Here is a 27,798-nt window from a genome sequence, read left to right as displayed (position 1 = left end):
TATAGGGCCGTGCAATGTTATTATGACCTGTAATAATATCACGTCTGCTATAAAACAGATATAAATAGTAAAGGGTCCCCACTTAGTCCAATCTGCTACACAGTGACCACAACACAGTATAATCTGTTCCACTGATGGGTGCCCACAGGGAGGGCCCTGAGTAACACTTCTGGCACCCATGCCATAGGTTTGCCATCACAGTCCTATTGTGAGCAGAGGCAATATTTCATGCCAAATAAAATATAACTTTTTACTAAATCATGCTAAAATAATAGCTATGAGTAAGAGATCAGTAGGATTGCCCGAAACGCGTAAGCTTGTCTGCTGATGTTTTTATTATGGATCCATGTTTCTATTATTTTAGCATGATTTAGTAAAAGTTCTTTTATATGGCATGCTGGTGAAATATTGCCTCTGTTCACATTGTCTAATTAATTCTGTGCTGCAGTCCAGAGTTTCACCTCGGCAGCTCATTTTTTCATGCTCATATTTATATATTCATCTACATGGACTACAGGTAGCGCAACCCATGTGTCTGGAATTTTGCATAAATCACAGCTCTACAGTGAAGCATGGGATGATACAGAGAGACTGGTGAAGGTTTAGGGAAAGTTGAATGGAAAGTAAAAAGATATTAGTGGAAACCTGATCCAGGGGCTTTAGGACAACTTTGTGAATGTCCTTTAGTAGCCCAGCCACAGCCCTGACTAGAAAACACCTGTCCTGCCACAGTCTCCATCTAACCTGACAGTTCTGTCAGAGGATCTGCAGGTGACAGAAAATCCTCAAGCCAGTTGTGCAAATCTGGTGGCATCATACCCAAGAAGACTGGATCACTGTGCTCAATAAAGGGTCTGAATACTTCTGTGAATAAAATGTATATTCGTTTTTCCTTTTTAGTAAATTAGCAAAGTTTTCTAACATTCTGTTTTCACTTTGTTAGTATGGGGTACTGAGTGAAGAATGATGGGGAGGGAAACTTTTTTTTTTTTTTTAATTTTATAACTAGGTTGCAACATAAAATAACACGGCAGGGTCTGAAGACTTTCTGAATGCATTGTGTATATACAGATTTTGATGTGTGATCGTGTGTTGCACAGCCAAAAGTTATTGTGTAGCCTTAACCTAAGGCCTCTTGCAGACGACCGCATTCAGTTCGCAAACACAGTCTGCATGAGAGCTATATCTCCCAGACTAAATGTGGCAGTGAGCATGGAACTCGCTGTATTATAGTGAGATATGAGAACTTCATATTGTTATTGTACTAGACTTACAAAGCTGTCTGTCTAGAATCGTAGTGAAAGGGCCTACTACTACTACTAACTACTACTACTACGCAGGAGGCCTACTTGTAAGCAGAGAAATGAATAATACTTGGCACTGATACCAACTTACTTTATTATTATTTAAACTGCATAGACCATGTGTGTAGAAGAATCAGACTGAGAAATACACATGAAGTTTAGAACACCATTGAAATGTTTGATAATGGCTGTTATTGCTATGCCAGCTCCATACTATACACAAATTATTGGTGTTCACAGCATTGAAGTGTATTCACTAGCTATACCATCCACTACTGATCCTAGGAGAACTACCAAGACTCCAATTATTTTTCGGATAAAGCATATCTGATATTTCCCACCCTACAAAAAAAAAAAAAAAAAAATGACCCTTAATTAAGGAGAGACATCTGGAGACTGAATCAACCCTATGCACCGTTTCCTTGAAACGCCATTTTCTGGGTGTGTGCATAGAGGCCTTCTAGTCTATGAGGGCCGTGTGCTTTCACTGGCACACCGCTTGCAGTTGCGTTCGGTATTCCGTTCGGTAGGGTCCTTATGCGGACTCCCCCGGACGGAATACCAACGCTGATGTGAGCGAGGCCATACTTAGTTTCTTGGTAACAGACTTCCTTTACGACGTTTGGTAGATTTTCTTATAAATTGCACAAGTTACATTTGTTCTGAATTGGAGAGTGATCTGTGGTTTTCCTTAGACTAGTTCTAGCATCAACATTGGTGGCCTTTTCAGTTGCACACTTGGGAAATCCAGGATCTGCTGTGTAACTTTGCCTATATGTTCTAAATGTGAACTTTTTTCTCTTGGATTAGCTGCTTCCACATAGCTCCATCTGGGAACTGGTACGATGACACAGACTCTTCCTTCATTTCAGTGGAATATCCCGGATCCTGAAAGAGGTGAGAACCATAATTGATTTTTGCAGAGACTAACAAGTCTTGTAGTTGTAGCTTAGCTTACCTGCACCACTGTAAGGATTCAAATGCTGCACTAACCCTGTAACTGAATGCCACGACAAAGGCAGAGTGGCTGAGGTCTAGGACATCCAGTACCTGGGCCACGCGGCTTGTCAGTCCTTTTCTCACTATTCCCCTGCACATTTTTTGCATGCACCAGGCAGTTTTAACAATAAAACTAAGATGTTCATACTGTAACCAATAACTTATTTCAGTGGTACTTACTGAGGTAGCAAAATAAGGCTATTCACATCACACGATTTTTTTTCTTTATATCCATTTAAAAGATGCAAACAGATGGCCATCCGTTTAATGTTTAATGAATTATTATTTTTTTTCTTTCTTTAATGTCCCTGCTTTTTGGATGGACACAGAAGTATGGTATACTACATTTTTGTGTCGTAAAATAAAAAATCAGTTTCTCTCCGTTTCTTTGAGCATTGATGTCTATGTATATAGATGGCCATCCGTTTACATCTGTATTTTTTGCATCTGTTAAATGGATGTAAAAAACATGATCTGAACAGAGCCTAAAGGCCCGTTCACACGGAGTAAACGCACATGTATTTTGGCAAAATACACGTGTAAAAATAAGACTCCCATTGACTTCAATGACATTTTACACGTGTATTTTGACGTGTTTTTTTACACATGTAAAAAAATGTCATTGAAGTCAATGGGAGTCTTATTTTTTTACACGTGTATTTTGCCAAAATACACGCGTGTTTACTCCGTGTGAATGGGCCCTAATACTGCTAAATAACTGGTGTAAAGGATGAGTGACATTTCAGTAGATCAGTTGTCTTGCATGTTTTGAATATTTGCAAGTTGCATTTGGCATAGTAGTAACCCAGACAGGTTGTTACATTATTTGTCCTATTCATACTACTTCCTGTTGTTTCTGTATCTATCCTTGTTTGTTTTTTATAAACTTACTAGCATTATTGTGTAGAATTGCTAAAAGGCGGTTGTCTCATGAATGGCTACGCATGTAATGCATGGATGTAGCTGCTCTCTCATCTGCTTTCTGTTTGAAGGGATGAGTCCTGAGTTTTGAACTAGTCTTCTGATATCTAAATGGGCCTGACAACTAACCACTTCCACATATCTATGACTGGTAGGGTACTGTAGTTGTCAGCCATTAAGTAGTAACAATAAATCAGTAGTGTGTTTGGAAGACGTAACATTACCATTGGAGGCATATAAGCTGCATTGCAGATAGTCACAGGGTACTTAAAGTGTTCATGTAGATGATCCACGTATTCACACATCCTATATCAAATGAAAAGAAATTGTAAGTGTATTTCTACTTATGTACAAAAATGCCAGATATTTATACAGTAGTTTTGATTTTTTACAGTGAATAAATCCTTGTCGTTGCAAGATTTTTAATATTTCCCAGCACTTTTAGTTTAGTATTAACTATGAATATATAGTAACCAGTCAGGATACATATTCGTGAACGTACCTGTTCTCTAGGCTTCCTGAGACCGAGATGTAGTCAAATATGATCAAATGCTGTACCAGCTCACAAAGCCCCACTCCTCCAGCATGCGGACAGACAGGAACTGTACAGAAGAAAAAGAAGAGCAATTATTACAGGTCATATTGTTAGTAACCTGCTTTTACCTACAGATGTGCCTAAACAGGAACCTGTGCATGTAAGAGCCACAAACGCTCCAGGACAATTGTATTAGGTGTTGAATAGCAGAAATATATGCCTGGAGTATTTTGTATATCTGTTCTCAGAGTACTTTCTGTAAACTTGCTTTTTGTTACTGCCTAGTGGACAAGCTCTTCCTCATGTATAGCTATAGAACTGCAGCTCCTTCACCCCCTCTCACAGCATTGGTCTCACACACAGACAGTAAGTTTGCAGCACACTCTCTCTCCCTCACACGCTTTGTTTTTCTGCATGGTGTTTTTCCTTGCGTTTGTCCTACAGAGACTTACACGTATACGTAGAAAAAAATGATAGGTGTTTTTCTAAGACATTCTGTATTTTGCTATAAAACAAATTGCTATCTATGCAGACATTTTAGTTATCTATAGACTTCAAAGTGCCAATGTGCTGCAGCAAGTTTGAAGAAAAAGAAAAATGCAATAGAAAAAGCAGATAAGTGACAATTCAGTTCACATGCTGTGCTTATGTTTTGCTTTATATTGACTGGTAAGTATATATTAGTCTGAAAAAAATGGTGATAATTTGCTTTATCTCTGTTCTCTCTGCAACATTGTTACCTGGGTAAACGCTTGCAAAATAGACACGACATAGTAATCCTGTATATGGAGTGTATTTGCTATAAATCTGCTTCTAAAACAGTTCAACCAGTGGCATGTCACTTTTCTTCAACTGTGTAATTTGCCATATGATACACACATTACCCATTGAAAGCTATTAATAGGAAGCAATTTACAAGTGTTTTCAACCATTCTTTGGCATGTAAATACAAGCATCTTACATTCCACAGTATGCTTGAAAAATTGCCATGTATAGTTACGTGTTGCAGGGTGGTTGCAGATATTTCTGCAATGAAAAATCTCTTTTGTACTTCAGTTAATTTCCTAAATTGGGTTATTTAATTTATTTATATAGTGATCCAAGTTCAATGTTTTCTTTCACATAGTCGTACAATGAAAAGATAACTTGATCATCTTATAACAGCACACAAATGGTTAACAATTCATTGTCGGACTGCATAGAAGAGATGGTAATTAGCAGGATACAGTGAATTAATAACATAATGTAATCATAGGCCTGTCCTATAATAAGACTCTCCAGTAACACAAAGGTAGGATAAGAATAGAAACAACTTCAATTGTAAAATGAATCTGTTCTATGTAGACGTCGCATCCATAATGTTATATAGGTAGATCAGCTAAGATGTATGCAGGGATGCCCCATGTCCCCACATGACATGGGGACTGTATATAGGTTTGTCATGTCCAAACAAACCAAATAGCAAATACAGTAAATGTCTTAGAGGCACTTTATTTTCTTCTTCTTTTTTTGTTTGTGTCTACAATACAGATACAATATTGGGTATCATTCTGAAACAGCATTGAAAAATGTAATTTATTCCCCTCAGTACAAAAATAAGGTACATGGGGACGGTCATTTTCCCGGAAATTTTTTTTTTTGTGCTGTATGGAGTAATTTTATTTTATTTTTTATAATTAAATGTGACTGAGGTTCTTAAAGCCTCTGGCACAAATGTGAACAAAGCCTCAGCTAGGATACAACAGCTAACACAAAGCATTTAGACTGATCAATAAGGCCATATCGGGTCTCCATCACATATACCTCAAGCTCACGTGAGATCACAACTCATTGTTCAATGGGAGAAGTCTCGCTCTTTCATTAAATTAGCTCTAAATCAGCAGGATGTCCAGATACAGAAAGTCTAACAACCTATAGATCGGTCATCAATATGAAACATGCATTAGGAGCTGGAAAACCTCTCTATATGCAGAGCAGCTGAGCTAGGAACCTCATGGGAGCCTAAATTAGGAGGGATTCACACAAGTGGTCATGTCAGTACCAGATGCCATGGCAATACGATAGAATGCAAAAACTACAGCAAATCAAGTCGCCTACATTTTTCCATCAGCTGGTGGATCTTTATCCACATATTTCTCAGTTTTTCTCTGATGCATTGAGTTCTGGATTGAGGAGGAATGAAGGAGCACAAGTTATTGGCGAGGAATCTATTGAGATTCTGAAATCTTCTGATACACATGGGGTTAACAGAGAGTAGTTGTTGAGCCAGACAGACTGCAGCCGATGGCTTAGAGACTGAACGGCAAAGCCTACAAAACGAAAGGGCTTTCTGATAACTTACTAACTAGGAAGCCAGGAGATTTATATCCATGTATGTGAAATTATTTCCACATGGTGCAGTTGTAATAATAGAGCTCCAGAAAAAAGGCATCGGGAAGTTCCTGACGCTATCAATGCCCAGCTAAAAGGGCAATTTTTCAACCATCTGTTAGTATCTGGAGATTTTTTGGAAAACAATTAAAAAAACTTAGTCTCTCATCATAATCCACTACCCCTTCTTGAAACTTTGCCTAACTCTGTCTCAAAACCCTTACCCTATATTCACATGACAGTGAATATGAGACATGTGACGGCTGTTTTTTAATGGCAGACACATTGATTTTACTGTACGTCATTGGGGGCTATTCACAAGAACATAATTTGATGATCCCTTGTAACAGACTATCAAACTAGTGGTCCTGCTGTTTTTGTCAGTTATCATGAATCCCTATCCTATAGTACTACAAAGAGAATGGGATAGTGATAGGCCTCATATCTAGAAGACGGATCTGATTGTGTAATTCAGGACATGGCCTGGGTTTATTCCACAAGTGCTTTCTTTTTCTAATCTGAATCAGTTTTGTCCTTGGACTCTCAGGATGACGCCCAAGTTAACCTTCACTTGTTTGATGTAAGAATGTGTTCTTGCTTGTCTTCAGGAAACTCAGACCTTTAGAAAGTCATAAGCCTGCCTCCTTCCGTTCCAGGGGAAAATAAAGGAAAAAAAAGCCAGTAACTCCTTGCTGGCAAGCTGAATTAAAAAGTCATTAAAGAATATTATTTATTGAAAAGCCTTGGCTCACCAGTAAACCTCTCTCTAGCATCCTTAGCCACTTCAATGACTGAAAGGGACAAGTCTTTAGCAAGTTGGTAATACTGTCTTCCCCAGTAACATTTTTAGAAAACAGGATTTTTAGCATTGTATCTCAACCCACCCTTGTACATTGATTTTAATATAAAAAAATGTATGTACTATATGGTGGAAAATATATGTTATCTGAATTTTCGTTTTCCTAAGGCCAAGGACACACTTACGGTAAGTTCACATGGAGTTTTTTTGGTCAGGATTTTGAGGCCGTACCCGCCTTAAAATCCTGACCAAAAAGACGGCTCCCATTGAAATCAATAGGAGCCGGAAAAAGAAGCGAGATGCTCATTCTTCAGGCTGATTCACCTCGCAATTCGGCCTGAAGACACTCCCCTCCTCCTGACTAGGCCCATTCTTTGGGCCTAATCCAGAGCGGAGTGCACGACTGGATGCCGGTGCAGCACACCAGCATTCTGTTGCGGCTACCTGTTTTTTTGGTCCGGAACCTGAGGTGGACTCCGCCTCAGGTTCCGGACCAAAAAACTCTGTGTGAACTTACCCTTAGTGTGATCGCAACAATTAAATAAACCTCATCCACATGGTGCGACTAAAATCTTCAATGCAAAGTTACTATCTGAAGGATAGGCTATCCTATGAAATCCAGGAAATTCGTTTTTTCCCCCTTATTTTGGTTGCTTACCGCATATGCCTGTAGACAATTCTAAACGAAAGGTAGTACAATAAACCTTATGCAGTGTGTCTAAGTAAATACAGAACAGGTCAACTAGACTACTGCCTGTTAAGTGGTTTCACTAAGTCCGAGCCCTTGATATGAGCTTCTTATAGATTTCTTCTGAGCCTTTAGGCAAGTTTACAAAAAAGAACAAATTGTACATTAGGTTCAATATTATAAGGGTTGTTTCACAAAGACAACTGTGATCTTATTCCCTATTAGAGCTTTCTGACGTCATAGAGGATGGTCACCACTTCCGTAAGCTCTTCCCTCGCTCTGGATGAGGTTGCATGCAGCCGCAATGCTATCAGTTATTGGCGCTATCCATTGTTAATACTGATGGCCTATCCTCATGATGGGTAATTCATTTTAGATCTATAGGGGTTCGACGACCATGACTCAGCAGTGCAGCTCACTGGCTGAACAAAGTTTAGCAGTGGATTTAGGAACTACAACACTCCCTCAATAAAGTATAAGTAAACATTATCAGGAACAGGAGCAGATAAACCATAAGGGTTCCAGGAATATCTAATATTGATAACCTCTCCTAAAGATAGGCCATCAATATTAGAACGTGAATAACCCTTTAACTCTATATCAGTGTGAAGAGACACAGAGGATTTGTGGGCAAATGCAGCGGAAAAACTATTTTAACAGCTATATGGATATATTAAACAATAAATGGACCTTTGTATATAAAAAAAAAACACACCCAACCTATAGGTCCCCGGAATAATAATTCTTCAACAGCAGGAATTGTTGATAAAGTGGTGCAAAGACTTTCTTTAAGAAGTGAATGTTTGTCCCTATGATGCCCGGTAGCAGTTGTGTATCCTCTACTGTTTCTGGATTATAATTATAGTCTTACTATTGAATTTCTTGGCCATGAGCAGCACAGAAAGGTTTTCATTCACACTCCCCAATCTGCAGCTGTCAATCTGGAGATACTGGAGGGCTTGGGCTTGGAGGAACTGCTTAAACATTACTCTGTTATGGCACTAGAAGAACAAATACAGAGAATTACTATTGCTAAGTGATAGTTAAAGCGAGAACATTAAGATTTCAGAGCCGATTTCTAAATATTTTATAACCTGACTTTTTACATTTCTCTTTATTTTGTGTAAATATAAGGGACTTTACATTAATAATCTAATAATAATGATATATTTTTTGTATAGTATATTTCACAGCTATTTACAACTGGGCCCTTATAGAATTTGTTATGTTACAATTGTACAATCACAATTATTGGTCCAATGCATCTAAAATAAATATATCCCCTTTCCATCTATTCTCATTTCTTGCTAAATTGTTGAAATGTTGTTAGTACATAGCATAATTTATACTAAGGGCCCCTTCACACGGCGTAAGCGCTCGGCTCATTCCGAGCCGTACACGCGAGCGCTTCTAAACACTTCCCATTCACTTCAATGGGAGCGTCCATAAAGCCGGCTTTACGCGCGCTCCCATTGAAGTGAATGGGAAGTGTTTAGAAGCGCTTGCGTGTATGGCTCGGAATGAGCCGAGCACTTACGCCGTGTGAAGGGGCCCTAAGTATGGAAACATAAGAGGATGCGTAATAAGGTAGAAAAACAGCATCTATATGGAATCACTGAGATCATTTCTTACTTATGTAAACTGGATTCCTTAAGGCTTTTTTTGTGAGGATATATCTTACACTTTAATATATTAATAAAAGAGTTTGAGTGTACCTTTTTCTTTTTTTTATTTATTTTGGGTTCCTTAAGGGAACCCAGTTGGTTTGGAGCCTACGTTCTAATAAATCTAGTTTATACAGACCGATTATGGGGCCAACTATTGGGGATGACCGTTCCTACTAAATGCTTGTTTGACATGTGGTTCCATCTTGGAAATGGCATAAAAAAACCAGTTTGTTCATATGCATGCAGCAGACATGATTGCTTATTGTAAATACAGCCAACAAGTGGGCAGTGATCAAGAATGAACTGTCCAAGGAATTTTTATTTCTGATCATTGCCCCCCTCCCTGGCCTGTATAACTGGGCCCATAGCCTTGCCAGTCTGCCATACTAAGCAGCGCTCGTAATTATTTCACAGAGTAGAATAGTCTCCTGTTTGTCTGGCTTTTATCTAGCCCCTTTGAACAAGGGTCACAAAGGCTGCAGCTGCTAACCTCTCACATTCCTGTAATCTCATAATCTAACAATACTTTGAGGTATCTGCAGCTGTCAATGGCAGCCCCATTAATATGTATAGTAACACTCACCTGCTCTCCTGTAGCAACTCCAATTCCCAGTGGTGCTAAAGCCTAAATCAGAAATAACATCAGTTTAAAGTAAAGTTTTCCAGGTTTGTCCGTCATACACAAGAGTTCTTAGTTAAACTATTTTGATTCTTTAGTGAAAAAGTACAGAATCAATGTGTCAGAACAAGTCAGAAGGACTACTAAATCTCATTAAGGATAACTGACTGAAAGATGCGTTACATCCTGTATGCCATGCTAAGAATTCTAGTAAAGAAATATGCAAATAAGTCCTCCTTGGCAGCCAAGTTCCCCTTATCCACCAAGGAGGACGTATCTGTATATTATGTTCTCAGAAATCTTAGCAGGGCATGCATGGTCTAATAGGTCCCTGTACACTGCAAATCTGCCTGTTAGAGGCAAAGTCTACTTAAAGGGATTCTATCATTCTATTTATCATTATTCTTTTTTATAACTAAGTACACATAGGAATAGCCTTAAGAAAGGCTATTCTTCTCTTACCTTTATTATACTGATCCGCGCCGCCGTTCCTGAGAAATTTCTTCTTTCTTCCATAGGTCAATAAGTTTTCAGACGGCAATGGGGGCATTCCCTGTGCTGCTGGAAAACTCTCCAGCGACATCTTTGTCTTCTACTCTGGACCGCCTCTTCTCCTGCATCACCTTTGTGTCTTCATTCAAAAGTGCCGATTGCACAAGTCCATTGGCCATTTTCGAACATCACAGGGGATGTGCCCAGTGCTGTCTGAAAACTCATTTACATATGGATGAAATAGGAAATTTCTCAGGAATGGCGGCGGAATCAGAGTAATAAAGGTAAGAGAAGAATAGCCTTTCTTAAAAAGGGATTCTTTTGCGGTGGTCTTCTACATGAGACCACTGCAAAATGGCCGACTGACATGCGCAGTTGGCTGTTTCGGCGGACATTTTGTGGTAGTCTCTTGTAAGAAGAGGAATGAAGAGGAGAATGCCAGACGGAGCAGAAGAAAGGCAGCGTTGGAATGCTGCGCTCATAGCACAGAGGGCACACCCCTTGTGATGTCGAAGCGTAATTAGCATAAAGAAGAAAAATTCAAAAACTGCAGCGTGGACCTTTGGGTCCATTCACATGGAGGAAAATGTTAGCAGAAAAAGGAACTCATTGAAGTCAATGGGAAGCTTTTTTTTCAGCGCTGAAATTCCAAACCAAATTACTCACCATTCTCCTCCGTGTGAATGGACCCTTATAAAGGCTATTACTATGTGCTATTCGTTTAAAACACTTATTTTAATAATAGAATCCCTTTAACCCCTTCCCGCCGATGGCACTTTTTTGACTTCCTGACCAAGCTCGATTTTTCAAAACTGACATGTGTCACTTTATGTGGCAATAACATTGGAACGCTTTAACTTACCAAAGTGATTTTGAGATAGTTTTTTCGTAACACATTGTACTTCATGTTACTAGTAAATTTTGGTTGATATGTTTTGTGTTTAAAGGGGCTCTATCAGCAAAATCATGCTGATAGAGCCCCACATATGCGTGCATAGCCTTTAAAAAGGCTATTCAGGCACCGTAAAATTTATATTAAACTACCCCCCCCCCCCCCCCCGTTTTAAAATAATAACCTAAAAAAGAATGTGCTCTACTTACTGAACGTGCACGCTGGGCGGGCATTCAGGGTGTGTCTTCATCTTCTTCCCCGCCTCTTCTTCCTCCAATGTCCTCTGGTCCCGTCTTCCTCCAGCGCTCGCGAACGTACAGTAATAGCCTGGGCGCAGTAGCTGTTGTAGAAGCCGCATGCTACTGCGCATGCGCCCAGGCCGGTTTTTTATATCAGTGTCCGCGAGTGAGCGCCGGAGGAAGACGGGACCCGAAGACATCAGAGGAAGAAGAGGCGGGGAAGAAGATGAAGACACACCCAGAATGCCCGCCCAGCGTGCACGATCTGTAAGTAGAGCACATTCTTTTTTAGGGTATTATTTTAAAACGGGGGGGTAGTTTAATATAACTTTTACGGTGCCTGAATAGCCTTTTTAAAGGCTATGCACGCATATGTGGGGCTCTAGCAGCATGATTTTGCTGATAGAGCCCCTTTAATTATGAAAAAATAGGAAATTTGGTGGAAATTTTGAAAAATATGCATTTTATAAAGTTTGAAATGATATGCATTGTATACAGATAGTCAGACCGCCAAAATTATATCATAAATCTCATGTCCCAGATCTCTGCTTTATGTCGGCATCAAACTTTACTCACCCTTTTATTTTTTACGGACATTAGAAGGTTTACAAGTGAAACAACAATATTAAAAATTTTCAAAGAAATTTCTAAAACCCATTTTTTAAGGGACTAATCCAGTTATGAAGGGGTTTTGAAAGACCCGTGTATTAGAAACCCCCATAAATCACCCCATTTTCAAAATTGCACCCATTACATAAGCCAAAACAACATATACCTAGTATTTTAACCCTATAAGTGCTTAACAGGAATTAAGACAAAATGGAGGTGAAATTTTCAAATTTGATTTTATTTTACTAATATTTTCGTTTAGTCCTAGAATTTGCACATTCACAAGGGGTTAAAGGAGAAAACACATCCCACAATGTGTTATGCAACTTCTCCCGACTACCACAGTACCCCACTAGTGGGTGTAAACTAATATATGGACGCACAGCGAGACGCAGAAGGGAAGGCGCGCCAAGGAGCTTTTAGAGGGCAGATCTGGCTGTGATCAGTTTCAGGAACCATGTCGCAATTACAAAGCCCTTGAGGAGTCAAAACAGTGGAAACCTCTAGAAAGTGACCCCATTTTGTAAACTGCACCCCTCAAAGAATTTATCAAGTGATGTAGTGAGCATTAGTAACCCCGAAGTGAATATGTAAGCTGTGCGGAGTAAATTGGGTACACCAAATCCTATTCTATTTTCCCACTAGCTCCTATGACACTGATGGGGAAGAGGGGCATTCTGGGTGATCAGCACTGGTGTATAATCTCTCATAAGCTCTAAATATGGGGTGTCCCCTGAAAACGCTCGCACCGCTTACACATTTCCTTCTAGTCGCAGCCACTTATGTCCTAATGATTTGGCGACTTTTCCCTCTTTATTAAAGGAAATGGACTTTATACAGCATATTTGCACTTTTACCTTAGAAATAGTTCCATGGCCGAGTATATCATCAGGTGATGTAGGTTCCTCAATCCATAGGGGTTGGAATGATGCCAATTCTGTTACCCAGGAAATCGCTTCATTTACATCCCACCTCTGGTTTGCATCAAGCATCTTAAGGAAAAAAGCAAAGTAAAAACAACAACTTTTCAATTTTCTATTTCATATACAGCTCAGATAATCCGTCATTCACAGGACTAGTGACATGTCACATCTCTGGATCTTCTAAGCTACTGGATATTTTATTGACCTTTAAAATCCAAAGAAAATATGACTTCAGAGGTCGTGCCTTCATTGAAAGCTTTCTGCATTTCATCCACATCTCGTTGCATTTACATCATCACAAGTAAAGGCTATTGATGTGTTTAGACTTTTATGTGAACTCTTACTGAACTTGCATTGACCTGATTGTAACATACTTACATTATGGCAAAGGTTTGGCAATGTTAAATCATTAAATTAAACTTATTTTTGATTGCTACATATGGGATTTTTATGCCTATACCTGTACCCTAACTTAGACATGATTTCTGGATAAGGTGAAAATATGTGTTTTTTTTGTGGCCGCTTACCCCAGCTTACTGTGAAAGCAGCCAAAAGAAAATGGCCGCTTACACCAGTTTACTGTGTAAGCAGCCACAGATAAATTACCGCGGGCATGACCAGTCGGCTGTGCCCGAGGCCCAACGGCAGAGCCAACTGCGCATGCCTAAAAGTTTGAAGCCAGCGCTGGAAGAAGACGCAGGGAGAGGCCGTTCCAGGCAAAGATAGAGGTGGCGCTGGAGAGTTCTCTCGCAGCATTGGGAACGCCCCCAGTGCTGTTTCAGCGCTGGGGACCGCCCCCAGTGCTGTGATAGAACTCATTTGCATACAAAAGAAAAACAGTATTTCTACCGAAAGGCGGCGCGGAGAAGACATCTAAAGGTAGGAGAAGAATAGCCTTTCTTAAGACTATTTCTAAATGTTAAGGACAAAAAATACCATTTTAATGATAGAATCCCTTTAAAGGAAATACAGTAGGTTACCTATATTTTTTTCTAATTAATACCACATATTAAAACACTTTACATGTTTTTATTTTTTTAATTGTATATTTTTATTCTATTATCTGTACATGATTGTGGGGGCAATTATCTTACCTAATTTGCTGTTAACAGTATTTAGAGAAATACTTTACAGTAGCCACAAGGCCCATGGGCAGCAAAGTGGAGCTTCAGCCTAAAGATGCAGCCAAAAAGCACCTTGTACTCCACCTGATCCCTGCTGCCTCCAATAATGCTCCACTGCTAGGGAAGCTGTAAGGGGCCATTCACACGGAGGAAAATGGTGCTGAAATTCCACACCAAATTCCTCCCCATTTTCTTCCGTGTAGCAGAAAAAGGAACCCATTGAATTCAATGGGAGGCTTTTTTTTTCAGCGCTGAAATTCCACAACAAAATCCTCACCATTTTCCTCCGTGTGAATGGACGGTGTCATAAAGGTGTCAGGAGCGTAAATACTGTAACACCTTGTTCTTACCAATTTATTGTCTGGTCCAATCATGCTCCGGATAAGTTTGCATCTTCTAATGTCATCTTCTAAATCAGCCCCGACTTTTACCTTAAATCTAAGAATGTATACAATGGTTATGGGAAGAATATGCAAATCTGCTTTCCATGATGTAATTAAGAAGTCAGTTGCTACCTCAGTATTGCAAACCAATAGAGGGCGCTCACTGGAATGTGCAAGCCTGTCTTCCCTGATGTAGTTAGGAAGACCGGATTTCAGTGAACCAACCCAATAAATATACAATGGTTAGTAAGTATGACTTGAGATGTACATACATACATTTAGGCTCATACAAAATAGTGAATATACTGTACATACAAAAACAATAAGAGCATATTGTTAAAGATCATTTTAGCAGGTTTGTCCTGCAAAATTGTGGTAAATTTTAATTTCCAATTTTCATTGACTTCACTCCTAAGAGCAGAGAAAAGCATTCTTCTTTTATAAGTTATATTAGTTTTATATATAGACCTGTGCTTTTCATTTATATAAGTTGTTTTATAATTTGAAGTATGCTTGAAACTAGACTTTCAAGATTTGATGTTATAAACCACAAGGTATATAATAAAATATGTACAGTATAATGAAAATTATAATCACTATAATAAGAGAAAATTCTCTACAGACCTACCAGGACCTTTTACACTGTGATATCACAGTTTGGGTGCATTCACACTGAGTAAACGCTAGCTTATTCTGAACGTAAAACACGTTCAGAATAAGCGGCGTCTAAAGCAGCTCCATTCATTTCTATGGGAGCGGGGATACGAGCGCTCCCCATAGAAATGAATGGGCTGCTTCTTTCACTCCGTGCAGTCCCATTGAAGTGAATGGGGAGTGCCGGCGTGTACGCTCCGGCATGAGCAGAGCTTGCCGTATACGCCGGCACTCCCCATTCACTTCAATGGGACTGCACGGAGTGAAAGAAGCAGCCCATTCATTTCTATGGGGAGCGCTCGTATCCCCGCTCCCATAGAAATGAATGGAGCTGCTTTAGACGCCGCTTATTCTGAACGTGTTTTACGTTCAGAATAAGCTAGCGTTTACTCAGTGTGAATTCACCCTTTAGCAGTACATTGGTATCAGAGAAGGTATCATAGAAAAGATTGTAACAGGGTCCTGCCCTGGAGACCAGGGAACCAAGCAGCCCCTCCATCAGGATCTTGATAAATTTCCTTCTTTGAAATTGGACTAAATTAAAGGCACAGCAAGGCAACTGTGGTAGTGGGAAGTATAGATTACAGAACCTGATTCACGTCTAGCAACTGATTAATCTTTATAAGTATACTTGGTTTTGAAAAGTGACCACTGACTTGACTAATTTTTTTATATATTAAATCTCACTTTATTGAAGTTTTTTTTTTTTTTTCCCAAAAGGAAACATGATACCAGTGGACAAAGACCAAATATGACTGCACAAAGTTGACAGTGATACAGTTCTAATGATACACACCTTGTCCAGCCTTCCTTTAGTGCGTCAGCACACAGCTAGAACATAGAGGAAAATTATTTCAGAAAGTGCTAAATATAAAAAAAACTAATCTAGAAGTGTCCACATGTCCATGGTTACTGACTAGAGATGAGCGAGTAGTGTTCGATTGAGTAGGTGTTCGATTGAATACTACGGTATTCGAAATACTTGTATTCAATCGAATACTACTAGCTGTTCGAAGTTTATGGTTCGATGCAGAACCAGCGTTGATTGGCAGAATGCTATACATTCTGCCAATCAACGCTGGTTCTTCTCTTACCTTTCCGAAGTCTTCTCCGCGCTGCGTCCCCGCGTCTTCTTCTGGGTGGAATTCACTCTGCCTAGGCATCCGGCCTAGGCAGAGCCGACTGCGCATGCACGGGCATGCCCGCACATGCGCAGTCGGCTCTGCCTAGGCCGGATGCCTAGGCAGAGTGAATTCCACCCGGAAGAAGACGCGGGGACCCTGCGCCGGGAGAAGACTTCAAGCAGAATCCAGCCCGACCGTCACTCGTGGACTTGGCAAGTATGATTTTATCGAATTTTGCATACCCCTGAAACGAGCATTTCCCCCCATAGACTATAATGGGGTTCGAAATCCGTTCAAACAGTCGAACAGACATTTTAGTGTTCGCTCATCTCTATTACTAACTAATAATGTGACGTTCAACCAAACCTTTTGAAGCTGTGTGTCTGAGTAGCCAAGCCAGGCACAAGATGTAGTGTATGCTGGGTATCCATTCTTTAACATGTGTTCCTCTACAAATCAAGGACAACTTTCTGTCATTACATAAGATAATTCACCATAGGTCATGTTGTACTACCTGCACTCCAGAATTCTTGTGTTAAAAAGTGGAGATTTAGGACTTTGAGTTTGCTTGCACTAAAATTTGCAACATTTTGCATTTTTACATAACACACTCCACTTTCGAAAAGTGGGTTCAGTTAATCTGACTAGCCATGCATAATGGTGGAGCCATTGGAAGGCAACATTCAGATGACAATGTCCATTTTTCACAGCCATCTTGCACTCAAAGGGATCCCAGTTTTACAGAGTCCCCATACATTGGAGTGATCAGTCAAAACAAATATAGGACAGGGCTTGTATTTTGACAGTTTGTAACAGACTTTCAAAATAATGGTCATGTGAATAGCCCCCATTCACTGACATTGAATTTAATGCTGCCATTAAGAAAACTACGTCATGCGGCCATTAATCACTGGGGTGTGACTGTAGCTTAACAGCTTAGTACATTGCTTGCTTCTCTGCCGTCTGCTCTATTCATTGTATGCACTTTTTACTAAACTAGTCTATACAATGACAAGTTTTCTTATGTCATCTCTGATCTACCAGGTATGAAATACCTTTATTTTATCTTCTCACAACCTGATTAAATGCAACAAAGTCATAAAAATTATTGTAACCTCACTTCAGTTAGAGGGTAGCATAATAGGTGGGGTAACACCTTCGGACAGACGTGAGAGGCCCAATTCACATCTGCGTTCAGTATTCCGCATGGGGACCCCCCGAACGGAATACCGTACACATTGACAAATGGTGAGAAAGCACACGGACTCCAAAGACTATAATGTCTCCGAACGGAATACCGAACGCAGATGTGAACCAGACCAAATCTATCAAACATTATGCAACATGTAATAAATTTGGTGCAAATTATGCCAACAGACTTTAAAAATTTCCCTTATGATAAATTTCCACCATTGTCTATCACCACACCTTATGCATCACCCACTACATTGGGTACGTCATGTGTGGGGAGATGTAAGGAAACAATATGGCTGTAGAACAACTGGAGAGACTCTGTCTCTCTAAACACAGTTGTCCATAGATGTGTGATTGACATGTTTGTGGTCGCAGAACAAATGCCGCCATATAGGACACAGATGTCAAGGATATAACCGAAACAAAAGGACAAAAGGGAAAGGGTATCCATTCAACAGCTGGATGTGTCTAGCATTCTGTATAGGAGGGCAGAGTTTACAAAAGAGTGTAAACTCGAGATTTCTTCTTTTTACCTCTTGTTTCTTGTCTTTGTTTTCCATTTTGAAGAATTTCTGTAAGATAAAATTGCAAATTAAACTTTCTCAGGAGGCACAGGGTAATGATTTTATTTCAAGTGTAAGAATGAGGCTTACCAAGTGCCTGTGCTTCAGTCAATACATCCGTTATATATCTAAAATCAATACAAGACACCAATTGTTCTGGGGTCTGTAAGAAGAATGGGTTATAAATGACACAATTAGCATGCAATTAACTGCAGAGAATATATTGCTTTATGTTCTGCAAACTAACAGTTTATAATGTGGATGTATTGTAATGGTTTAGTACCTGCGCACTTCTCTGCCATCTGCTCTATTCATTAGCTGCAGTTTTTGCTAAATGAGTCTATACAATGACAAGTTTCCTATGTGATCTCTGATCTATCAGGTATAAAATACCTTACCTTTCCCTTCTTACATCCTAAATATAAATTAAATAACAGCTTATTGTTAGTAATTTGTTCATTTATCACATGGAGCTGAACTGATGAGACTTATTTTACATTGAACAAAAGGAGGAAAAGGTGCAAGGCAAAAAATACCAGAAGTACAAGCAAAGTTCAGCAGATACCATTATACCATATGAATTTATTGTATGCATTTAAGGGGTTTTCTCGGGGTCCATACTGATGACCTACCCTTAGGATAGAGCAATAACTGATCAATGGGTATCCAATACATTTCAGATCAGTACACATCAATATTACAGTTCCGGAAAACGCCTTTAGGCTAAGGCCTCACGTTGTGGAAACGCAGATTTTTTTTGTTGCGATTTTTTGAGCCAAAGCCAAGAATGTCTACAGAAGGAATGGGAACTATATAGGAAGCTTCTTATACTTCTCCCTTCAACTCAATCCACTCCTGGCTTTGGCTCAAAAAACTGCAACAAAATCTGCAACAAAAAATGCGGGGCTTTAGCCTTAAACAGAAAGCATCCCAAGTAAATTTTACAAGGTGTAGGATATTTGCTGCCAGTATCCCTTTTCCATATGTCCCTAAAGCCTCATGCATACCACCAATGAAAAAACAGACATGCAATGTCCATTTTTTCATGACCATTTGTGGGTCATCTGTTTTCTCAGATCCCTCATAGACTCAAGTTGACATGTCATTTTTTAACAGTGTATTAGCATGGTCAAATGGTCATGCTGCAGTTCAGTCCAAATCTACATCATGTCACTTGGTAAGAAGAAGAAAGTAGCCATGCCTTCTAATCCTTGATAACCCCTTTAACCCCTTAATGCTCTGAACTGTACTATTATGAGCATATAATTAACCCTCACTTTAAGCTCATTGTCAGCAAGTGAGATCAATGGTTAGCACTGCTGTCTCGCAGGATTGGGGTCTTGGATTTGAATCCAACCAAGAGCGACATCTGTATGCATTTCCTGTACGTCGGCTTCCCCTGCATATTTTAGTTTCCTCAAACTAAAATTGTAGAGACGTGTACTAAACTAAAACCACAATGATATAAAAGACTCTTCTAATGAATAAATAACAGGCCAAAGTCACTGTCAAGTGAGTTAATAACCATAAACTAATAGTCCACCCCCAGGGCTCATAGAACTATGTACGTGGCTACTTAGTGTCAAAAAGTAATTATGATCGGGTGCCTACAATGCATACACTCCCTCCATCATTATAGTTCTAGACACTTAACCTAAACAGCTGCCATGTCCTAGACTCTGGGTATAGGATCATATTCACACACTCACTCAGAGGAGGGTAATAAAACTACCACACATGAGGAGTCAAATCCATCCAGCAAACAATAGCTAGGACACGGAAACAATGATTCAAACTCCCTATCCCTAACAGTGGCAGCTTCCACTATAAATACAAATATCACAAGTCAAAGAGTAGCGCTGACTGCCTGCTACCAATAATGAACAGCCATTCAAAATTTGTATCAAAACAACTACATAATCCCCCTAACTAATCGTACCTACGCAGGGAAATGGCTGACTAGTCTGGCCAGTGTATAACATACAATCACAAATAGGCAGCAGCTACGCAGCACTAATACTACTGCTAATGCCCAACACAAAAATAATATGTGCCTGCCCCTAATAATTGTCCCCATTAACTAAACAAAACCATTGTGCTCAAATATTGTGCTCTGTGCTTACGTCATATGCTTAACACCAAGTTTCTCCTATGTTAGAAAGCAGGTTCATCAGGAGCGGTAAAACACCTATGCTGCCTAACCAAACTGATAAAACAATGTGCGGTAACAAGTATACAGTAGTTCCCGGAGCACTGGAGGTGTGCTTTGGTACTTACTATAGCCTCCTTGTAATACAGTATGAATTGTTTACTTCTTATTAGTTTCTTAAGTCACTAGAGCCGTTCCCACTGGGAGGTAGAGTAATCATTTGGAATAGGTAATATGGGTTACCAGAGGTCCTGGCAGTCAAGAATAGTTATTGGTACTTTACCACCATAATTGGTACTATTTGTCACAAAAATCATTGACACACCGACACTAAGGTACAAAATAATTAGATAGAAAAAGCAAACACTCACCATATCCACTAACAGCTTCCAAAGAGGCTAAAAAGGAACGTCAATCAATATTAATACAGACATGAAGACATTGATTATAGAGCAGAAAATACATTGTGTGCATTCATAACTCATTTCCCTGTGAGTGACTGACATGGAGGGACAACAATGAACGTTTGCCTTCCAGCAAGGAACTTTCTTGTGTACAAGTGCTTTCTTTCTTTTCTGAACATTTAATGTGAGACTCTCCTCTGTGATTAAGGCTGAGGCCGCACGTTGCAGAAAGCTGCTTTTTCTGCTAGAGATTTAACTGCAATTTTATGAGCCAAAGCCAAAAATTCCTTTTCAAATTACTCTTGATTTTAGCTCAAAATCAGCAAGAAAAAAGCAGCTTCACTGCAACATGGGGACTTAGAATTAAAGGGTTACCTTGTCTCTGTAGGATAGGTCACCAATATTAGATCTGCAGGTGTCAGACTCCAGCAAATCACTTAGTACCGAGGCAGCAGGGGAGACATGCGCTTCTAACTCCTCACCATATTACTTTAATAGTGCCCCAATAGCACTCCACCAGAGGTAAAATCCCCCTCCCCCACAGGTAACACCTCCCCCACGTAAGTAATGTGAGCACCTGTACAAAGTGTACATACCTTCCTTTCTTGCTTAGCCCATAAATCCCACACCGCATTGAGCACTGCAGAGGTAGCCAGCTGTACCGCCCCTTTTTCAGGACCAATCTGAAAAAAAAATATAAAAATATATATTTTTATTTGAAACTAAATAGTCTGATCATACCTATATCGGATATGAGGAGTTATCAGACTGACATTAAAAAGGGCTGTGTATCGAAGGTGAATGCTAAAAGACAGATGTCAATTTAAGATCCAGTATTCCTATCTAATGAGAAATGCAAGGTAAGATGACATGTTCTCTTTAAAGAGGACCTTTCACCACATCCACCAGCTCCAGTTAATAAATGCTACTCCACTGATTTTGGCAAAGTAGGATTTTTTTCTCTAGCCCTCACCATTCCGGAGCAATCAATGCAGTTAGTTTTGATGCCTAATATGCTACTTAGACTTCTACTGGCAAATGATTAAACTTGGGCCAGCTGTAGTTTTACTGGTGTCACAAAAGAATACATTTTTTTTAGTCTGTTTAATATTTTGCAAAACTATAATTTTAGTTTTTTTGCTGATGGGATGGAAAGATACAGTTATATCACAGCCAAGCAGTATACGGTACCCATCGGAGCTGTCCATCACTTGTAAGCTGTCTGTAGAAAGCGCTAAAATTAGTAACAATGTCTTCAAGATTTCTTCCAACCACGAGATGTGACAAGGCTTTCACAGCACACACCACTGCAAAATAAGATCATTAGCTTGGACCCCCATTGTGTCAGATTTCACTTGTCTATAAAACTGATATTATATAGGTTGTTCAATTATTATTCAAAAATATACCCTTGTGCATAGGAATATACATGCTATATCATTCAGCGACATTGAAGGGGATTCTTCACAGTAAGAACAGCGAGGCTATGGAAGTCTCTGCCCCAGGAAGTGGTGGTGGAGTCATTGAGAAAGTTCAAAGAGGGCCTGGATGCCTTTCAAGAAGAGAACAATATTACGGGTTATGGACTCTAGATTATAAGGAAACGTCGATCCAGGGTTGTTATACTGACTGCCAGATTGGAGTTGGGAAGGATTTTTTTTACCCCCTGAAATGGGAAAATTGGCATGAGCCTCATGGGTTTTTTTGCCTTCTTGTGGATCAACCCTATAGGGATTGTAGGGTTATAGGTTGGACTTGATGGACTGATGTCTTCATCCAACCTCATCTACTATATGTAACTATTCATCTACAATACATCCCATGCTGCATATATGTTAAAAGTTAATATGTTAATTTGAAACACGGTTTTAGAATATTTTTTTTTTGTCAAATGGACCCATATGGGTTCTCCAAATACCTTCTGTCCTCCATGTGTTATTCTAAATGCTTGCTTTCTTGTCATGCTAGTAGTCAGCACCTAGTTGCAGAGAGATGCTGGTACAATGGAGATCAGAGTTCTCCAAGTTTCCAGGGTAGACCGGCAGCAAAGTGTACTTGTACAAACCATTGCTGCCACCTCAGATCTGGGTAACTTGGTTATTTAGTTTAATAATATCCATAGAAAAACATTTGGGGCATCTAAGTGGCAAACTATGAGTGAAGCATGTTTATTGGTCCATGTGGTTTCACTTTGCAAATTTATAATCCAGATCCATACTGAGGGGGGAGACACACAGGCACATGTCTAGGGAGACAGGGGGGCTCCAATACCGACCTCTTATCTGGATGTTAAAACAAAAACTTGATCAGAAGAACCAATTGCCCTGCAGATACAAGGTGCCCTATAAGTCTGGTTTCACAAACAACTTTTTTTTTTTTTGCCTAAGCTAATGACACCTCGTGACAAAATACACTTTCTGTACGTGTAGTGCCCCACTATGAGCAATACAAACAAAGGTTTCCATTTTGTATATGCTGTTGAGGAAGATGTTTGCACTGTTGAGTATAATAATCTGCATCTGTTCCTTTAATTGGAGCAAACCAGAATAGGTGCTGAATTGATGGTACGACGCAGACAAAAGGAGTTCTGCAAACAGGAGAGACAGTTACAGTATATCCCACAACAAGTCCTAGGTGGGAGCCGCACATACTGGACCATCTTGTGACTTTTCGTAAACATTGCTCCACTGGCTCCCATCTTGGGCAACCCAGATTCCCTTCAGCCTCTTGTTCAGTCTCTCTCTCCCACCCTACAGACCAGACGCCCCTTGTATTCTGTCAGTTACTGTTTCCATCCTCTCTCCTGGTACTTTACAGAATATGGTCCCACACTCTGACCTGGTGCCTCAAGAAGCCAGAAACACGACCTCCCACTGGCAATATCTTCAACTGCATTACCTCTACACCACCTTAAAAAAAATGCAAAACCTCCACAGACCACTGCAGCCCTTCAAACATCCACCATGCAACCCCACCTTATCATAGCATGTTCTCTGACAATAAGGAGGGGTTTCCTTTTGGATGGACATGTGGCTATCTGCCATGAATTCTCCATCTTGTGTAACGTCCAGGAGACTAATTATAAAATCCACTCCCTGTGGTCCTTCAAGAGTCCTTCCCAATTAACCCGGTCTTGCTGGCGGTGGCCAGATGCTACAAGTCTGGCGGACCTGCACCCTGCTTCACCCTTTCTGGCACAAAGTCCATAGAGTTCTTAAGACAGTAACTGGCGTGGCTCTGGAGGATGACCCTATGACCCTGCCCCTCTTCTTCTCTCTATCTTTCCTTGTACAATTCAAAAACATTCCCACAAATCTGCAGCAGGTTTTATAACTGTGTCTCATTGTGTTTCACTATACTGCAAGACTTGGTAATAGAAAACAAAATAACTTACCAATCTCTGTGCCTTTTCCTAGCGTGAACGTTAAACCGTAACCTTTTAGAGCGTCTTCTGCATCAGTTTCTATAACAACATATGCTGCGGAGTAGTCAGGGTCTGTGTGCTGTGGTTCATTAAAATACAGGAGGGAACAGTTTTAGATTTTGGATCATTCTATTCGCAATAATTAGAAAGTGAATAATATTTAGATGTTTCTTGTTTTTCAGTAACATTAAATATGTTTTTTAGAATTCTCATATTTCTCTTTTAACCACTTCAGTGCCGGGCTGTTTTCCCTGGTTCAGGGTCAGATAGATTTTTAGATTTTTATATACATGAGACTTTGAGGGCTATAACATTTCTTTTTCGCTCAGGTTATACAAATAATTTTTGTATCTTTTTTTGCTGACACATAGGGCTTTATTTTTCCGTTATTTTTAAATGTCTTTTTCTTTTTTATGTATACAGGAAAATGTAAGCAAAAGAGGGAAAATGTTTTTTTTTGGGGGGGGTTTTTTTGAGTGTAGATCGTGACTGTCCCATATAAGGCTCACAATGTACATTTTTCCCTATCAGTATGTCTTTGTAGAATGGGAAGAAATTCACACAAACATGGGGAGAACATACATAATAGTTGCAGATGTTGTCCTAGGCAGGATTCAAACCCAAGACTCCAGTGCTGCAAGGCTAACCACTGAGACACCATGTTGCCCCAAAAGAGGGAAAATGCGTATCTTTTTACTTTTTTTTTTTAATAGCACAAAGGTCCAACATTGCGATACGCAGCAAAAAAGCGCGTTTCAATTTTTTGCCCTTGTTATAACTATACAGAAACCGCCCGCGTTTCCATGGGTATAATTGACACGCTGCCTTTTTCAAAAACCCAAGTATATTGGAAAACGCAGCTTTTCTGCTGCGGGTTGTTTTCCTGTGGATGGGATTAGCCAGAATCCTGCGGACTTTCTGTGAAAAGTGCTGCGGGAAAAACAGCACTGCATTTCCACCTTGGTTTTTTCTCGTGGCACTTTTTGGCTGGGGCCCACTAAAGGCCTAAATGTGGCATAAACAAATAATCACTACATATGTAGACATAATCCACAGTCACATCTCCATTGTTTGGTTGTGTGGTTCTGGTCCGTCCTAGCAGCAGAACAATGAAGATAATGACAGCACCAAATCCATCACGTGACGGACAGCATTGCCTAATGGACCCCATTAATGGATTCTGTCATATTACCGCACACGCTAGCAGTCTAGAGATGAGCGAGTACTGTTCGGATCAGCTGATCCGAACAGCACGCTCCATAGAAATGAATGGATGCACCTGGTACTTCCGCTTTGACGGCGGCTGGCCGCTTAACCCCCCGCGTGCCGGCTACGTCCATTCATTTCTATGCAAGCGTGCTGTTCGGATCGGCTGATCCGAACAGTACTCGCTCATCTCTAGCTAGCACTACATGTTCTTTATTTTATATGACACAATCTCCAACCAGGAGTCTACAATGCAGAAGCAAACAGATGCTTACAAATGTAACAAGGGGGGGCATCTCCTAGGTTTTATACTGTAACAGAGGGAAGACCATGGAGCCGTGCCTCAATATTGTGACGGCTGTTTCTTAGGGAGTCGGGATCCTCTTCCTAGTTACAGCCATAGACATACAGTCCTATGAAAAAGTTTGGGCACCCCTATTAATCTTAATCATTTTTAGTTCTAAATATTTTGGTGTTTGCAACAGCCATTTCAGTTTGATATATCTAATAACTGATGGACACAGTAATATTTCAGGATTGAAATGAGGTTTATTGTACTAACAGAAAATGCGCAATATGCATTAAACCACAATTTGACCGGTGCAAAAATATGGGCACCTCAACAGAAAAGTGACATTAATATTTAGTACATCCTCCTTTTGCAAAGATAACAGCCTCTAGTCGCTTCCTGTAGCTTTTAATCAGTTCCTGGATCCTGGATGAAGGTATTTTGGACCATTTCTTTCTACAAAACAATTCAAGTTCAGTTAAGTTTGATGGTCGCCGAACATGGACAGCCCGCTCTCAAATGATCTGAAAACAAAGATTGTTCAACATAGTTGTTCAGGGGAAGGATACAAAACGTTGTCTCAGAGATTTAACCTGTCAGTTTCCACTGTGAGGAACATAGTAAGGAAATGGAAGACCACAGGGACAGTTCTTGTTAAGCCCAGAAGTGGCAGGCCAAGAAAAATATCAGAAAGGCAGAGAAGAAGAATGGTGAGAAGAGTCAAGAACAATCCACAGACCACCTCCAAAGAGCTGCAGCATCATCTTGCTGCAGATGGTGTCACTGTGCATCAGTCAACTATACAGCGCACTTTGCACAAATAGAAGCTGTATGGGAGAGTGATGAGAAAGAAGCCGTTTCTGCACGTACGCCACAAATAGAGTTGCCTGAGGTATGAAAAAACACATTTGGACAAGGCAGCTTCATTTTGGAAACAAAAATTGAGTTGTTTGGTTATAAAAAAAGGCGTTATGCATGGCGTCCAAAAAGAAACAGCATTCCAAGAAAAACACATGCTACCCACTGTAAAATTTGGTGGAGGTTCCATCATGCTTTGGGGCTGTGTGGCCAATGCCGGCATCGGGAATCTTGTTAAAGTTGAGGGTCGCATGGATTCCACTCAGTATCAGCAGATTCTTGAGAATAATGTTCAAGAATCAGTGACGAAGTTGAAGTTACGCCGGGGATGGATATTTCAGCAAGACAATGATCCAAAACACCGCTCCAAATCCTCAGGCATTCATGCAGAGGAACAATTACAATGTTCTGGAATGGCCATCCCAGTCCCCAGACCTGAATATCATTGAACATCTGTGGGATGATTTGAAGCGGGCTGTCCATGCTCGGCGACCATCTAACTTAACTGAACTTGAATTGTTTGTCCAAAATACCTTTATCCAGGATCCAGGAACTGATTAAAAGCTACAGGAAGCGACTAGAGGCTGTTATCTTGCAAAAGGAGGATGTACTAAATATTAATGTCACTTTTCTGTTGAGGTGCCCATACTTTTGCACCGGTCAAATTTTGGTTTAATGCATATTGCACATTTTCTGTTAGTACAATAAACCTCATTTCAATCCTGAAATATTACTGTGTCCATCAGTTATTAGATATATCAAACTGAAATGGCTGTTGCAAATACCAAAATATTTAGAACTAAAAATGATTAAGATTAATAGGGGTGCCCAAACTTTTTCATAGGACTGTATATGCTGTGCTGCAGACTTTTGTACTGCTTTCATGAAGCTGACCCAGGGTTGGCATTTGCTTTGTTCAAAGTACAGAGAGTGAACCTTACCATAGCATCAGAGCCGTGATGACCCAGTGAGGTTGGAAAGCGGACATCTTTAACTGACAGCCCAGTAATCTTTCCTGTCACCATATTTTATATTTTACACTCTTGGTTTCTGCAAAAAGAAAGAAAAAGAACTGGCAACAATTTGAGAGTCGCAGCGTGTGCAGCCTGCAGTGCTTCCTCATACATAGACTCATTCACGCCCCATCAGCTGACCCGCTTACTTTTAGCTGACATGGTTTCTAGACACAACACTGGTTTAACCCTCGCATGCTCAGGAGTTCTGCACGTTCTCCTTAAAGAATTCTGCATATTTTGCATTTGTTTATTATGTAGATAAAAGATACACTTACTATTGTAGTTGTTTCACATTGTGATTATTATTACTAATATAAAGATAGTTTTCTCTCAGTGAAACAAGAGTCTGTACT

The 27,798-nt window shown here is 40.0% G+C and overlaps 1 protein-coding gene across 1 annotated transcript; it reads right to left on the bottom strand.

Annotated features, from left to right (window-relative positions):
* Positions 1-1,940: 1,940 nt before the first annotated feature.
* On the bottom strand, positions 1,941-27,513 carry ENOSF1 (enolase superfamily member 1). The gene is made up of 16 exons (XM_075270651.1): positions 27,371-27,513; positions 24,047-24,155; positions 21,844-21,959; positions 21,249-21,335; positions 20,620-20,646; positions 18,190-18,262; positions 18,070-18,108; positions 16,709-16,791; positions 16,015-16,049; positions 14,532-14,619; positions 12,992-13,126; positions 9,867-9,908; positions 8,488-8,617; positions 3,727-3,826; positions 3,449-3,530; positions 1,941-2,192 (listed from the first exon to the last, which is right to left on the bottom strand). Exons 1-16 carry the CDS (start codon positions 27,452-27,454, stop codon positions 2,085-2,087), a joined length of 1,338 nt encoding a protein of 445 aa, XP_075126752.1. The 5' UTR covers positions 27,455-27,513; the 3' UTR covers positions 1,941-2,084.
* Between the last annotated feature and the right edge of the window lie 285 nt (positions 27,514-27,798).

The sequence above is a fragment of the Leptodactylus fuscus genome, chromosome 4 (genome assembly GCF_031893055.1).
Source record: "Leptodactylus fuscus isolate aLepFus1 chromosome 4, aLepFus1.hap2, whole genome shotgun sequence".
NCBI classification, from domain to species: Eukaryota; Metazoa; Chordata; class Amphibia; order Anura; family Leptodactylidae; genus Leptodactylus; species Leptodactylus fuscus.
Note: the sequence above shows the minus strand (reverse complement) of the source record. Positions and strands in the feature narration are given on the sequence as shown.